The 15,966-nt window shown below is 30.3% G+C and overlaps 2 protein-coding genes across 2 annotated transcripts; one reads left to right on the top strand and one right to left on the bottom strand.

Moving 5' to 3' along the window:
• Window positions 1-8,595: 8,595 nt before the first annotated feature.
• LOC109796794 (uncharacterized) lies at window positions 8,596-10,384 on the top strand. The gene is given in 2 exon segments (XM_020356596.3): window positions 8,596-8,825; window positions 8,827-10,384. Coding segments are annotated over 2 exon segments (1,455 nt in total). The 5' UTR covers window positions 8,596-8,709; the 3' UTR covers window positions 10,166-10,384.
• A 1,026-nt stretch (window positions 10,385-11,410) lies between these two features.
• On the bottom strand, window positions 11,411-15,404 carry LOC109796978 (putative E3 ubiquitin-protein ligase LOG2). The gene is made up of 3 exons (XM_020356857.3): window positions 14,612-15,404; window positions 12,077-12,572; window positions 11,411-11,803 (listed from the first exon to the last, which is right to left on the bottom strand). The coding sequence occupies exons 1-3, from the start codon at window positions 15,037-15,039 to the stop codon at window positions 11,693-11,695; spliced, it is 1,035 nt and encodes a 344-aa protein (XP_020212446.2). The 5' UTR covers window positions 15,040-15,404; the 3' UTR covers window positions 11,411-11,692.
• Between the last annotated feature and the right edge of the window lie 562 nt (window positions 15,405-15,966).

Below are 15,966 nucleotides of genomic sequence, written 5' to 3'. Positions count from 1 at the left end.
TATTAGTTATTTTTGTATAAACATATACTTTTACTTGAATCACTCTTTTTTATATAGGATATCTCTTAACCTATTAAATTAGAGACTTATATCATTTATGATATTATATATAATTAGAGGTGCATAAGACTCGATTCGTCCATAGATCCAACCCAGTCCCTTATTAACGTGAATGGACTTATTGGGTCTTAAAATTGACAAGATATAATTTTAGGATTGGTTCAAGTTATACTTCAAGTTATTTTAATATATCTTTCATTCTTTTTAAATGTAAAAATTCTTAAAATAATTGTGTATTTATAATAAAATATTTTTAATAGATATTGAATTTCATTCTTTGTATAACATTATATTATATTTATAATATTATTATTTATTTCAATATATATAATGTAAAATTAATATATCTTAATTTAAGTTTTATACATTTTTTATCTTATAATTTAATTGTACATACATTAATATACTAAGTTAAAACATCGAGTTAATCCAACTCGATCTTATTCTCACGTGACAAAATTTGAACATGAAATTTTCATTAAATAGTTTGTACCACCAAAAAAATATTATTTTAATTTTATTTTTAAATTATATGATAAATAACATGTTTTTATAATTATCTATTAATTTAAATTAATAAAATAAAATATTAAATAATTTTAATTTTTTTTAAAATTTATAGATTTGATCCGTACATTAAAAACTTTAAATTATACAGTTGAATCGTTAAAATTTGATATAGAGTATGAACTATTAAATAAGATAAACAGATTCATTCTTATTATATAATAATAAAATATATCTGCGTGTAAAATATTATTATAATCATGAATTTAAATCACATATCATACGGCAGGATTTGAACACGGCATGACTTGTAAAATGTTCTTTATGCATGGCCCTGATTTCGTCCCTGCCTAAGGTTGATCTAATGATTTTTTTTTAGAAGAGAAATAAGCTTAAAATGCTAAAATTACTCAAAGGTCGTAGTCCTGCACAAGAAAATCAGACCCTATTTTCAGATCACTCTATTGAAGATTTAGAATGAAACATCCTAATTGAATCTTTAATGTTCACTTCTACCGTACGCATTATTCATGCTGAAAGATGATTAAAATAAATGTACCAATTTATTTATAAAAGAGGGCTTTACTTGTTTTAAGAAAACGTTTGATAGGGAAAAAAGTTTTTGTTTTTTTTTTATGTTTAAGAATTATGATTCTCAAATTTATAAATTTTTTTATAAAAATATTTTTTTATTAAAATAAGTTCATTATATATATATATATATACTTAAAATTATATTACAAATATGATATTAAACTATTTTTAAAAAGTTGAAAATTTATTAAAATTATTTAAATACATAATTTAATATAAAAAAATAAAACTCTACATTATGATTAAGAAGAATACAAATATACTATTTTATTTTTATTCAAATAAAAAATAAAATAAATAAAATATTAACAAACATCATTAAAAGAGATAAATAAAAATATGGGAGGAGAGAGAGAAGGGAGGGGAGAGCAAGGGGGAGTGAGAGTGAGAAAAACAAATAATAAAAAAGATAAATAGAAGGAAAGAGACAAGAAAAAATGAGAGGGAGAGAGGAACAAAGAGAGAGGGAATGAGAGTGAGAAAGAAAAAAGGAGAGAAAGAGAAATAGAGTAGGAGATAGAGATATTTTTTGTTTTAAAAATGGATATTGTGTTTTTTTTTATATACATAAAACTTTTTCCATAATTCAAGAAAATTTGACTCTCACCCCTCTTATGAGAATATTTTTGTGGGAAAGTGGGATAAAAATGGTTATCGAAAAACTATATTCATGGGAATCACTTTTTTTTTTTAATTAGCTATCAAACATGGAAAACCAATATTTATGCTTTAAGATTTTTAAGAATGTAAAAACATTTCACGTACCAAATATTCCTTAAGAGTAAGTCTTTATAAATTTATTTCACTCAATAACTCAAGTTTTATATTAAATTTCAATAATTTAATTTTTTAATTAATTTTTTTAAAAGCATTTGATACTTTGTTTGATTAGTTCAAATCAATGGACAATTATAAAAAGCCTTTTATACGATGATTTAAACTAATGAAACAAAACATCAAATAGTTCTCTTTTTTTTTTTGAAATCTTGCAAACTTGATATATGTATTAAGAACTTTTAATTTAATAGTTAAATCATTAAAATTTGATATAAAACATGAGTTATTGAGTGAAATAAGTGTCGATAAACTTACTCTTGGAATAAGTTGATCCCTTCTCTAATTAAATAGGGATCCACTTACTTCAATAATAAGTCTTGGTAAACTTACTCCACTCAATAATCTAATTTCTGCATCAATTTTCAATGATCTAATCAAAAAATTAAAAGTTTTTAATAAGAGAAGGGATCAACTTACTCAAAGAGTAAGTTTACCTACACTTATTCTACTGAATAACCTAATTTCTACATCACTTTTGCAAATTTTTAAAAAATTTAAAATTTATTTGATACTCTATTTGATTAATACAAATTAATAGATGATCATAAAAATATTTTATACATTGATTTAAATTAATGAAGTAGAACATCAAATAATTTTCAAATTTTTTGATATTTTATAAACTTAATTTAGACATTAAGAACTCTTAATTTAATGATTAGATTGTTGAAATTTGATGTAGAATATAAGTAATCGAGTAAAGTATAAGTAAACTTACTCTTCCAGTAAGTTGATCTTTTTTCTCTTATTAAGGAGAGATTCACTTACTCCAATAGTAAATCTTAGTAACCTTACTGCACTCGATAATTCAAGTTTTACATTAAATTTTATCGAATTAACCATTCAATTAAAAGTTCCTAATATATAGATCTGCACATTTTTTAAAATTTTGAAAATTATATTTGATTAATTCAAATTGATAGATACTCATGAAAATATTTTATACGATTTTAACTAATAAATTAAAGTATTAAATGTGTTTCAAATTTTACAAACTTAATTTATACATTAAAAACTTTTAATTTAATAATTAAACCGTGTAGAATATGTAACAAGTCAAAAATTATACCTATGCATCTCACTTTTACCAAATATAGTTTATTTTATATTTTCATAAATTTATACATGAAAAAAATGTTACTGTCTTTTTTTATCAACTAATTCTTTACACAACTCTAGTTTAATATGTATGACCTATAATTTTTTTCGTTGAAAGCGGTGACTATATTTCATATCCGAGAACAAAATTTGAATCCTAAACATATTACTTTAAGAGCCAATCTTCATATGTAATATTTCCCTAGGCACCACTAAATAAATTGACATTAATAATTAGATTAGAAGTAATTAAAGATTACATTACAATAAAACTACGAGTATTAAAAAGAGTATTAAATATGTTTAACCTAATACTTTTGTACTTAAAAGTTATTTTCAAGTTAAATTTAAAAATAAAAGCTTAAAATAGTAAAAGTTGTTTTTTATTTTTCATTTTTTTCAGCTTCAAAAAACCTTTCAAGATAAAAACCATTGGTACAAGTTTATAAACTTTGATCTTGTTTAAGAATAGTTATCTGATCTGAGAAACTGAAAGCATAATATAAAAATGAAAAATACTAATAAGATTAATTTATTTTACACAAATCATATTAAGGATAACAAAATTAAATAAAATAGTAAAATCATATATTTAAAACTTTTAATTTTTTAAAATGTCAAATTATTTTAATGATGAAAATCTCCCACGCTTTCCTATCATAATATTTATTAATAATGATATTGGAGCCGATAATGTCATTGTATATATTAAAAAGGTATATATATTTATTTACCAATCAGTAAAAATATACATTTAAAAATCTATAACAACGATAACTTCGCAAGGATGATTATACATAAAAGTATTTTTAAGGTCATTATTTTGAAATAGATAATATTATGAAATCAATAAATGCTTGCTAGACAACTTGTTTTTATAAAGATATATATATCGTATGGTGGCTGACTAGGCCGAATACCCGAGTTCATGGCCGACTAGGCCGAATACCTGAGTTCGTGGCCGACTAGACCGAATACTTGAGTCTGTGGATGACCAGGTCGAATACCCGAGCCCACCGACCACTCACAATCTGAACGGAACGTGCCGGTGTGCTCGGCCAAGTCACGGATTTACGCCAGGATAATTATGAAGAGGTTAATTTATGTAATGCACCGGATTAGCCCCCTAATTTCCCGGGGCCCAGTCCTTAATCGGGCCCAATAAGAATCACTATAAATAGGACCCAGCGAGGTACGTAACTAACTTTCAACTACTACATTTATTACGCCAAGCACTTACTTGAGCGTTGAAGTGTCTTTACAGGCACACCCCCCCTCACATCGGACTACCCGGATAGGAAAGAGAAGACCGAGACCCGGGATCAGACCCGCTACAACAAGGATAAGTGAAGTGTGTATCCTAACACAGGAACAATATAGTATTATAATAGCTCCTTCTAAAATAAAGTATTAATATAATTATACGATGATACATAAAAATAAAATTGTGTCGGTTGGTCTATGAATACATAATGCGATTGCTCACTCTATCACATTATTGCGTGCCAGCTTGCCAGATTCAGATTCTGAACTTGCCTTGGTAGCTCCTATTTCCTCCAAACCGATACATAAAAATTCTAAACCCTTAAATATTTTTCGTTATTTAAATATATTAATTTTTACTTTTAAGTTAATTTTTTCTCAATTTTTGTTATAAAAATACTTACATAATTTTATCTGGTATTGCCACATAAGCATATGTAACACGAAATTACCACTTAGCAATATCCGATGTAGCATCAAGCATGTCAAGACTTTTATAATGAAAGAACTAAAAATTAAGAAGTTTAAATATGAAAAAATCACAAAAACATTAAAATAATTAAAATTAAAAAAAATCAAAGACTCAAAAAATTTAAATCAATTTTATATATAAAAAATAAGTCTAAATACATTTTTTTTGTAAATATATTCATTTTCGTTTTTAATAAAGCCATGAAAGCATTTTTTTTTTGTGATAAAAAAAAAACTTACCAAAATATTTGAATAGTACAAGAATCAGAAATGAAAAACACTTACACTATCTATGGTTATGAGGAGAAAAATATATGAGAAATAGGATTAAAAAAGAAAGAGAGAAAAATTAGTGAGTATAAATAAATAAATAAAAAGATAAAAATGAATTTATTTTATTTGAGATAAATAGATACAAAAAAAATTTTAAAATTAAAATAATATTATAAAACTGTTTAGTTTGAATGAACGAAAAAGAAAAAATTATAATTAAAAAATTACAATTTTACCTTTTCATATTACATATTACAAGTTTATTTTATTTTATCAATTAAATTCATTTTTCACTCAAATAAATCAAACATATATTATTTGGTTGTATTAAAATCCAAAGATATGACCATTTGAATTAATAAATTATTTAAATCCATGCATTCTATCACAACATCCAAATATTTGGATACAAAATCCGCCAATCGAATAGAGATCACACTCATTTAAATACAAAATCCACCATTCAAATACAATTTTAAAGTGCTTGCAAACACACTAAAAAAACAAAAAACATCAATCTTATTTGAATAAATGAAAACTCCATTTAAATAAAACATCAATCATATTCGAATAAATGGAGCCATGTTCTAATAATACATCAAAGAAATGCAATCCATTTAAATAAAACACAAAGAAATGAAAGTTTATTCGAATAAGAAAATTTAATATTGTATTTGAATAAAAAAAATTAATAATGCAGCCCCATTCTAATAAAAGTGTATAAGAATATTAAAACAATTTGATGAAAATAAAGAAATGCAACTCATTGTAAAGTTAAATAAATAACCCCATTCAAATAGAAAAATTGTAGTTGAATAAAAGACTAGTGTAAGTCATGTTATTTAAGGTTTTAACGAGATAAAAGTATAAGAAGAAAGAGTTTATTTCTTTCTTTGTTATTTTTACTTAATTTTAAGAAATTTATAAACATAAGACTCATATTTATAATTTTTTTCACACTTGTAAACTTTTTGTTTGATCAAACTCCTATCAAACAAACGAGGAAAAATATCTTAGTTAAAATATTTTGTCTTTTTCCATACTATTTTATGACTGTTTCGATAAAACAAGTCCAATTTTATAAAAAAAATAAAAAGCAAAAATAATATATTTTCAGGAAAGAACGCGTTTAAACTTAAAATTATAAAAACAAGGATTAGCTACGAAAAATAAAATAAAATAAAAATGAATATTGGAGTATTTATGCATGTTTGAATTTTGAAGGAAGGATGTTACCTTGCCACTTGCGAACTTAGTTTCAGCATTTATTGTATCAGACACTCTCCCATTGGCTCAATGTGTCGGTGCATCCTGCGTGGCGATAATGGACACTACTTTACACACTGTAATAGCATCTAGCGAGTACCATTCTGTTTTTCTAAAATATTCATATTTTAACATTTTTTAAATATAAGAAATATTAAAAAGAGATTGAAAACATTTTTAACATACTATTTATTTTCTTAATTCTTCATATATATATATATATATATATATATATTATTTTAATAATTTAAATATGTTTTCAATCTCTTAAATATAAAATATTTTTTCATCTTTTAATTTTAGAATTAAGTTTTTAGTTATTTAATTTGAAAAATAAATATTTCAGTTTCTATATCCATGTATTTATAGTAAATCCATAAGATAAAATTGAAATATTATTAAATTTATCACATAAGATTTATTTATTAATATTTTTAAATAAAAATATTATATTAAATTCAATCGATGTTGAACAATTGATTCAATTTATTTTTATAAGTAACGTTGCAAGTTGTTGAGGATTAAAACAAGTTATTTTTTAATTTACAATAATTAAAAATAAATAAAATTAAATTTGAGAAAAAACTTAACCTAATTTTAATTTAAGAGAATAAAAAATATATTTAAGTTTTTTTTTTAATAAGTATTGTTTATTTCCCCCTTTCACTCTTGCTAGATTTTCTGCTCCTTTGATTATAATGAAGAGCAATATTCCTTGGTGACCTTAAATATACCGTGTACTTAGAATTTTTATTGTGATTATTATTTTCATGGATAAGTGAAAATTAAAAGGGGAACTATGCTACTAAAAGAAAATACTAAAAATTTAATTTTTGAAATAATTGAAGCAGGGTTTCAAAAATAATATCTGTTTTTTTTTTTTTTTATACATAAAACAATATGCTATAAAAATGAAAATTTTATCTATATACAATTTGAAGAGAGAGAGAGTGATATTCTAATTGGTCTATATTTTTTTTCTTAATCATCTCATATCGCTTTCCTTTTATCTATATATATATATACATACTTGATCTTTTTAGTTACTTTTTTCTTTTAATTTATCATTTTTATATCTAAAAGTTTTAATTGTTTTTTTATTGAATTTGTCAATAATTAATAATAAACTTCTATTATATTTGAATTTTAAATTATTTATTATAAATTAGAAATATAATTCTCTATATTCAAAGATATCTATTTATTATAAATTTTAATTATAATATAATTTATATATCAAAATATTTATTTATAATAAATGAATTTATAATGTGCTGATATTTTTGGAAAAGTTAAGTCCAAGTTATGGAGTTTTTGTTCATGGTGGTGGAATTTGTCTTGTACGCATATAGCAGCTGCAACAGATGCAGGTATGCCTTTCTTGAGGCCCTAACTTTCTTTGTTCGCATGCATTATAAAAGAAATAAAATTTATAATAAATAAATATATTTAAATATATAAATTGGTTTCGCAATAGTGATATTAGTTAAATTTATTTGCTCTTGTTTGTTAAGACTAGAATTAAACATATTATTATTGATGCAAATAAACTAAAAATAATTTTATTAAAAAGTATTTTTTAAAAGAACACTGCTATAACCTTCGAAAATGGAGGCGAATCATGTTTTGAATAATATTTTATTAATATTTTTAAATAAATTTATTATAAAATAATTATTTAATTTAATATTTTATAATTTAAATTAATATTTTAATTTTTAGAATGCTTTTCGGAGGTTATTTTCGGAGGATCTATCATTTTTGTTTTTAAAAACACTTTCATTTGAGATAAGATAAGTATTAATATAAATATGCGAATTAGTAAAAATAAAAATAAAAAAGTCTTTCACACCATTTAGTTATGTTCTACGGAATACCGAATAAGATGACGTCGAATCTTCAATAATGACAACTTGAAGTAGAAAACGGTTTACTATGTACTCATTTATGAAATATTTTTTTATATAAAATAATTTACAATTAAATAATATTATTATTTTGGAGCTAATATTTGATTTGTATAATATATATATATATATATATATATATATATATATATATAATACATATCTTTATATAACTAAAATTTATATATAATAAATATTTTAAAAGAAAAGTGCATGATCGCGAGCGAAGTAATGGTAAAGGATGGATGTGTTGACACGTAGATGCGGCTTCACGATCACATGACAGATGACACCTTCCTTAGTTTAACTCGTATCCTATAATACTAATACATGATCATTAGATCTAACACTCCACACACCACAGTCCTTCTTCTAAGTTGTAAAAGCTGTTCAGATCTAGCATAGCATGAAGGAATGAGGTAATCGGAAAAACATGGGTGTAACGCAGAGGGGGAAAAGGGTTCCGAGAAGGGTCTGGTTAAGCTTCCAAAAATCAATGGGTGTCCTCGTGGGTGGAAACCATACCTCCTCCAGATTTTGCACTCGCTAATTCCTCTTTCTTCTTCCCTATCGGCTTCAATCTTTTTCAATCCAATTCCATGGACGCCAAACTCTTCAAATTAAACAGACTCACCGCCGCCATAGCTAGGCGCCTCGCCATACGCTCAATTCTACTGGCGTCGGCCATATCCATCGTCTCTCTCTTCCACGCGCAATCCATATTCAATGTGGGATCCCTCGCTCCCATCGCCACCTACTTCGATTGCGTCACATTCCGCCCCGCGTCCCGCTTCTGGCTCCCCTCCAATTGCCACAAAGACGCCAACTTGACGCTCGCCGTCGTCACCGACTTAATGGGTAACCGGTTGCTTCACCCCGGAGCCAACACCCTCTGCGTTGGACAAGCCTCCTCAATCGCAGTCACGGCAATCAAGCAGTTAGGCTTCTCCACCGTCAGCGCCGACCAAACGCACCGTTTCGGCCACAACACCTTCGATTTCGTCTTCTCCAGGGACCTCGACAAGGTCCCAGTCCCTGCCTCGCACGTGCTCGAGGTGGAGCGTGTGCTCAAGCCTGCTGGGGTTGGTGCGTTTCTTGTGTCCTCCATTGGCTCTCACCCCAACGATTTGATAAGAGCAGCCACCCCTGTGTCCTCTTTGTTGAGGTCTTCCGATGTCGTGCATGTTGGTTCCGTCAATCAGCTTAACCTTGTGGTTTTCAAGAAAAGATTTCAAAACGCCACGTCGTTTTATCAGCATCCTTTACCCGCGGATTGTCCCAGTCTCACCTTCACCAAGCCCCTCATAGAGTTGATGGAGCCTCTTGTGAGTGGGAAGGAGAAAGAGAAAGCACCTCCTGAGAGTGTTCCCTATTTGCCCAAGTTTGTGGATGTCTCCACTAGGAAGAGGCTGGTGTATATTGACATTGGTGTGGGGGAGCTGCTGAATGCCAATGCTAGTGATTGGTTTCTGCCATCGTATCCCATTGATCAGAAGGATTTCAATGTGTATTTTGTTCACTACAACACTTCGATTATGTTGTCCTATGTGAAGCGGCCTGGTGTTACCTTTGTTTATCACCCTGGTTTGGCTGGGAAAGTTACTCCCAAGCCAGATGACGATGGCGTGGATCCCTTTGTAGGGGAGGAGGAGTTTGATTTCCTAGCGTGGTTCAAGGAAACTGTGCAGTATGCTGATTTTGTGATCCTCAAGATGAATGCAGGGGATGTTGAACTAAAGTTTCTCTGGGATATATTTGAGAATGGAGCTATATGCTTTGTGGATGAGATGTTTCTGAGGTGTCCGGAGAGCAGCAAGGAAGGCTGCATGGATATTTACAAGGGTCTCCGAAGCAATGGTGTCTATGTCCATCAATGGTGGGGAGACTAAGTTTATTTTATGGTGTGAAGAGAAACTGTTTCTCTGCGTTTAATGTATGCGGACTATAGTCCCACTGTGTCTTTGTTGTTGCTTTGGTTGTGTGAAAAAGTATGTAGGATGCTATGAACATCCGAGTGCTTTATGGTTGGGCGCTTAATACTAAATAAACAACCACTGTCGTTCTCGTTTGCTAATAAAATATGTGATCATTCCGTGATTATTCTTTAAGTTTTAGTCTTTTTTGGGTTTTTATGACAGGTAGAAATGGGCTTTGATCATGACAGCATATATCCCGCACCCATCATTATTTTTCATAAAGAACGAATTGGATCAAGAATCATGGCCATACTTGATCAATAACTCTTTGATTCATTCTATTTGTTTAAAATATTGAAGCGTGTTTATATTTTATCAAAAAGTTATAAAAAAAAAGTTATGAAAACTCTTGATTTTCAATGTGGTTTGGTTTATATAAATTTGTAGCATCGAAGACAAAGCAAAATTTTGTTTGGATATATTTTGTTTGTAAAAATGTTTTTTCCCCGAAGTGGCTGGAATGGAAGTTAGAAGTTATGTTTTCCAATGAATACCTTGGCAAGCCAAATTTTCGCTATGGTAAAGGAAACTAAGAAAGTAACGGGTGGCCAATGCTACTGCCATTTTTGCATTTGATGCTTGCATAGTTGCATATGCATATGCATGACTTACTAGCAAGTTAATCATTTGTTTTTTCTGTAAGTAAATATTTTTCAAATTGATGAGGAGGAGGAACCATTTATTTGGTTGGGCCCTAAATTTCAGCAAGCGACTAATCCATGATTTGAAAATGGCTTAAACATAAATAGGTGTTCCCTAATAGGAAGCCATCTATTTTGTTACAGAAAATAGGAAAAATTTCCACGTACAAAAATCAGAACCACATAATCAGTAAACAAATGACAGTCATTGTATAGAACTTCAAGGGTATGCATTCTCTTTCATACTGCAGAACTCTATAACACCGTCATTCCATGAGGACTCTTCCCTCCCCTTTATCTATGCTCGTAAGTAATTTCCCCCTTACCTCTCAGTTCCCACTTCCCACTCTAATGCCACGTAAGTATGGTTAGTAGCCCAATTCCCTTTTCTACCCTAGTTTTATGTTCCTTTACTACCCACTGTATCCGTACTATATAGGATTAGAAATTTATCCATATTACAGCCATGACAACATATGGGTTACATATCAATCATTTTTGAAAGTGGAAAATAAAATGTCATCACCCCAAGAGAAATATATTTAACCATATAGAATGAACCCATTTAAAAGCACAGACAAACAAGCTCATTGGAGGCATTGTCTTGTACAAGTTATGTGCAATGCCAGCCTGTTCATGTTGAATCACAAGTCATGTATAAATTCCATTTTCCTTTGTTTTTTCTGATTATTGAAAAATACAGAAAAGTAAGGTGAAACCATGAAAAGAAGACGGAGATATGTTAATGTATAACAGTTGGACTGTACAGGAAGCTTGAGGAGTTAACAATGTATCTTCTTCACTCCTCAGGCCCTACCTTTATCTCCAAAAGCCTCTCAACAGGTTGTCTGCAAATTGGGCATCTATTTGTCTGGAACCTCAGAACCTCTGCACATCCGCTACACATACACTGCAAATAGAAAAGGAATCCAGCCACCATATATCAAGGACTCAAGGAACAAATAATTAGCTTTTAACAGTTAAATTAGGCTAAATGATCATGAGTTTGCAAAGAGCCCAAGACTGAAAGGCAACAGGCTAATAAATCAAGTGTTGAAAAAGTTGGAGAAGATTTGAAAAAAAGATATTTGCTAAGATTGGCTATGATATTGATGACTACCATCAGCATCGTTCTATCAACTAATCAAAGAAAAATTCAATCAAAAAGGGAAGCAGAAAATACCATATGCCGACAGGGATGGACAATTGTATCACGGGGCTCTGACAAGCAGATGACACATTCTTTTCCTTGGTCACTCTCATCCAATTCACTCTCCGTTGAATTTCCAATGCCATATATCTCCTGGAGCTCATACCTTATTCCATTCACCCACAAGACCTGCTTAACAACTTTCACCCGGAACTCTCCTTTCCCCTTCTCAAACACCGCTTGGGTAGTCTGCGAGTTTGTGTTACCAGATGTTGGAGTTCTATCTGACTCATCATGATTACCAGGGGATGCATCTGCCTTTACTGCTAGAGGGTAGACATCCAGGTCACCCACTTTCAATAACTCAGACTCCTCAAAAACCGAAAAATCAATACCAGTTCCAGTTGGCTGTCTAAACTTCTGGCCAAGACCTTGCTGGAAATGCACAGTCACTGGTGCAAGATGGTTTTCCTTTGTTGGTGTGAGGATGCAGTCTTCACCTTCTTTTGCAAAGAAATATATGGTGATGCTGTTAAACAAATAAAAAGAAACGCAACCTTTAGAACAAGTACATGAAGGATTATAGTACAAAATGTTCATATTTATAATCATCAATCAGGATTCGATAACAACCACCCCCACCTCACACACTCAAATGCCCATTAGCATTTAAAAGCACTAAAATATCAAACATGAAGCTAAATGTACACCCGTTAAGCTGCTTACACAGTGTTCTGAATCTAAATAATAGGAATCAAAGTACTTATAATTACTATGACTGACTTCGTAGCCATTCACATGTTTAAAAGGAAAATTGTTTCTTACACAACATTGGCAGGAACTAAGAAGCATAACAGAAACATGCAGTAAATCAAATATTCAGATACCTTCAATAGAAAAATAGGTACTGTTTCTATTTATACCTTGAAATATTGGTCATTCCATTCTATTTTATAAAGAACATTGTTAGTAATTGAAAACCACCCCTAACGGCACATAAACCTAAACAGTCAAACTATTGTGGAGTTACCACTTTCTCCTTTGATATGGTTTCGTTACATTCTTGAACATAAGATAAAATTAAAATGACACAAATAACAAAAACTCCAACTCTGATTTGACAGCAATAACAGCTTAAAGATATAGAAGGAAACTACATAATTGTTAAGCTAATGTTCAGACAAAAAGAACCTTGGCTTTCAAACCGACTATCGTTATTATCAAATGGAAACAATTTTTCAGAATAGATAATTATTTCTCGACGTCTTTTAACCATCCTTAAAAGGGTAACATAACTTGCAAAAGACAGCAAATTTTTGAACTCCAAACCCCACCTCCCCAAAAAGGAAATGATTAGAAAGCCACTTTGAATAATAAATTTAAATGAAAAGTAAATAAATAGCCTTTTCTTTCCGTTACAGTGGTGGCATTATGGTGCGAGCATATAACCTTATGCAAACTACCCAAACCTTTTATCACCGGTCCAATCCTAGTGGCTTGAAACAAATAGTTTTTAAATGTGTAATATTCATAATCAAATGAAAATATATTATCACTCTGGCCATCCATAGGTGTAAGAGATTTCGATGTTCCAATTGGTTCTCCATGTTGTCAAAGATAATTGAACACTAGAAACTTGAAGATTGATTTTACACATTGTCAAAGGTAATTGGACCCTAGAAAGAAGTAACACAGATTTGTATAACTAGTAAATCATAAGTCGCAGTTATCTGCTAAATAAGATACCCATAACAAAAATTACACCTACTCCTTCCTATGGGGAAAAAAACTAGCTATCTAGAGGTTATTTAATGCTAATTGCACACCTTTGCAACACATGTCTATTTTACATCTTACATAAATAACCGTAGGAATGCATGTAACGGTGACCAGACTAGTAAGTATAGGATCACGTGTTGGTAACAGAAAAAAGATACCATAACATTCCATAAAAAAATCAAGTTACTATTATATAGCTCAAATGAATGAACCTAACAATACAAAATAACAGGAGACAAGCAAGTAACGTTCGAATAATCCGCACATGAGCATCATTCGTATTGGCCATATTACAAACTCTTGATATATAAAATGACGATCAAAGCCGAGAGAGAAAAAACAAAACACTAGTTGAAGTTAATTCAAGAATATTTTGAGCTTTTTGATTACTTGTGCACAATAGAAATGGGGTCTAGCTCAGTTGGTGGGACAAGATGTGTGAATTGTTGTAAACTTTTGGTACCAAGTTTGATTCCGATGGAAGAAAAAAAACATTAGGACTTAGTTAAATTGCTCGTGTAAGGTTGACTACTATTTGCTATTAGCTTTGTCCTTTCTATGTTGAATAAATAGAAGCTAATTGAACAATTAAATACCTTACACCCCCCAACAAGCAAATAACAGAATCCAAAAACCCTGCACCCGACAATCTCATCTTCGTGCAAGATAAACCGCTACAGGTCCCAAAATTGAATAAAACAACCCCTTAATTTCACAATTCACATGTTAACAATATATTAAACAAACACAACACATACATGGACGAATTCAAAACAAACGAAAACATACCTCCCAGAAAGAGTAGCATCAAAGGAAAATGATAGAAGGAAGTGACCAGGGTTAGCCTCATCGGGCTCAAGCCTAAGGGACTCTTTCCTGATATTGACATCGTTCTTTATGGTAACGGCTTTCTGATGCTCAACGAAGGGTGCAGGATCAGGCATCACCGGTCCACAAGGGTAACGCCCCGGAGGCCACGTGGGGTTCACGTGCGGGTGAGGATGAGGCACGGGAACCGGAGGGTAGTAACCGGGGTAATGGTACTGCGTGTAATGCAGGGAAAGGTTCGGGTACGGTGCGGCACCAGGGTACACGAATGGATTCCCGGCGATCTCCGGCTGCGGAGTCACCGGCGGAGGCGGCGGGGGGTGGGCCCGCCTTAGAGCTCCGGTGTGGCGGCGGCGGGGGTTAGCGCCGCTGCTTGAGATGTTGCCCATGGAAAGGAGAAGCCCTAATTGTGAGATGAATTGATTCTGCGCGCAGCACAGCGGTGGGTGGTGGTGGTGGTTTTGTTTAATTAAAACTAAAAAGTATAGTATAAACAAATAAAAAAGGAATAAAGAAAAGAGAGGGAAGGGAATGAATCCGAGAGTGAGGCGAAAGGGTAAGAGTAAGAATGAAGGAATGCGTCAAGTATTGAAGACGAGAAAGAAAGAAAAGAATAGAAATTCTAAATAAGTGAATACAGAGAGAGAGAGAGAGAGAGAGGTTGTGTTCTGTTATATGAGATGGCGCGCACCAAGGAGGAGGAGCACCATTGATGATGAGAAAACAAGCTATGCAATTGCAAACGTCAAACGCTCTTTTTTATTTTTTATTTTTTATTTTTAAATATGTACAGACAGACACAGATAGAATTTCATTTTTGACACATAATCATAGTTGTAATTTTGGACATCCAAACAGGATATACGCCAAATTCACCCTTTTTTTTTATTAATTATTATTATTCATGATTTTTCATTTTGATAATCAGTGTGGTTATTATTTAATATGTTTATTATATAATAAACTTCACATTATATAAGTATAATTATACAATTTATTATTTATTAATTTTAAATTAGATTTAATATTAAATAAAAGATTAAAAATAACATATAAGATAATGTTAAAGTTATATCTCAAAAAGGTAAATATCATAGTGATTTAAATACTAAAGTATATAATGAAGGTTAGTAGTTTTAGTTTTTGTAAAGTCACATTTTATATTTTTTAATAAATCATATATTTCTTTATTATGTCAAAATTGTTAATACCTCATATTATTATTGAGGGATATCTTACTTCATATGAATTATCGTGTTATTTTTATTGTACTATATCATTAATCTATGTTGATATTAAAGTAAATGTCAAAATAA

The sequence above is a fragment of the Cajanus cajan genome, chromosome 6, assembly GCF_000230855.2.
Source record: "Cajanus cajan strain Asha chromosome 6, NIPB_CcT2T_4, whole genome shotgun sequence".
NCBI classification, from domain to species: Eukaryota; Viridiplantae; Streptophyta; class Magnoliopsida; order Fabales; family Fabaceae; genus Cajanus; species Cajanus cajan.
The sequence above is the reverse complement of the archived record's forward strand: the minus strand, read 5'-3'. Positions and strand labels throughout refer to the sequence as shown.

What these genes read in the sequence shown, in the direction of transcription:
- LOC109796978 (XM_020356857.3), bottom strand. Translation starts at nt 15,039, where the DNA reads ATGGGCAACATCTCAAGCAGCGGCGCTAACCCCCGCCGCCGCCACACC. An exon ending in GATGCTACTCTTTCTGGGAG is followed by an intron (nt 12,573 to 14,611) that starts GTATGTTTTCGT and finishes TTTGTTTAACAG; the next exon opens with CATCACCATATATTTCTTTG. An exon ending in TCCATCCCTGTCGGCATATG is followed by an intron (nt 11,804 to 12,076) that starts GTATTTTCTGCT and finishes TTCTATTTGCAG; the next exon opens with TGTATGTGTAGCGGATGTGC.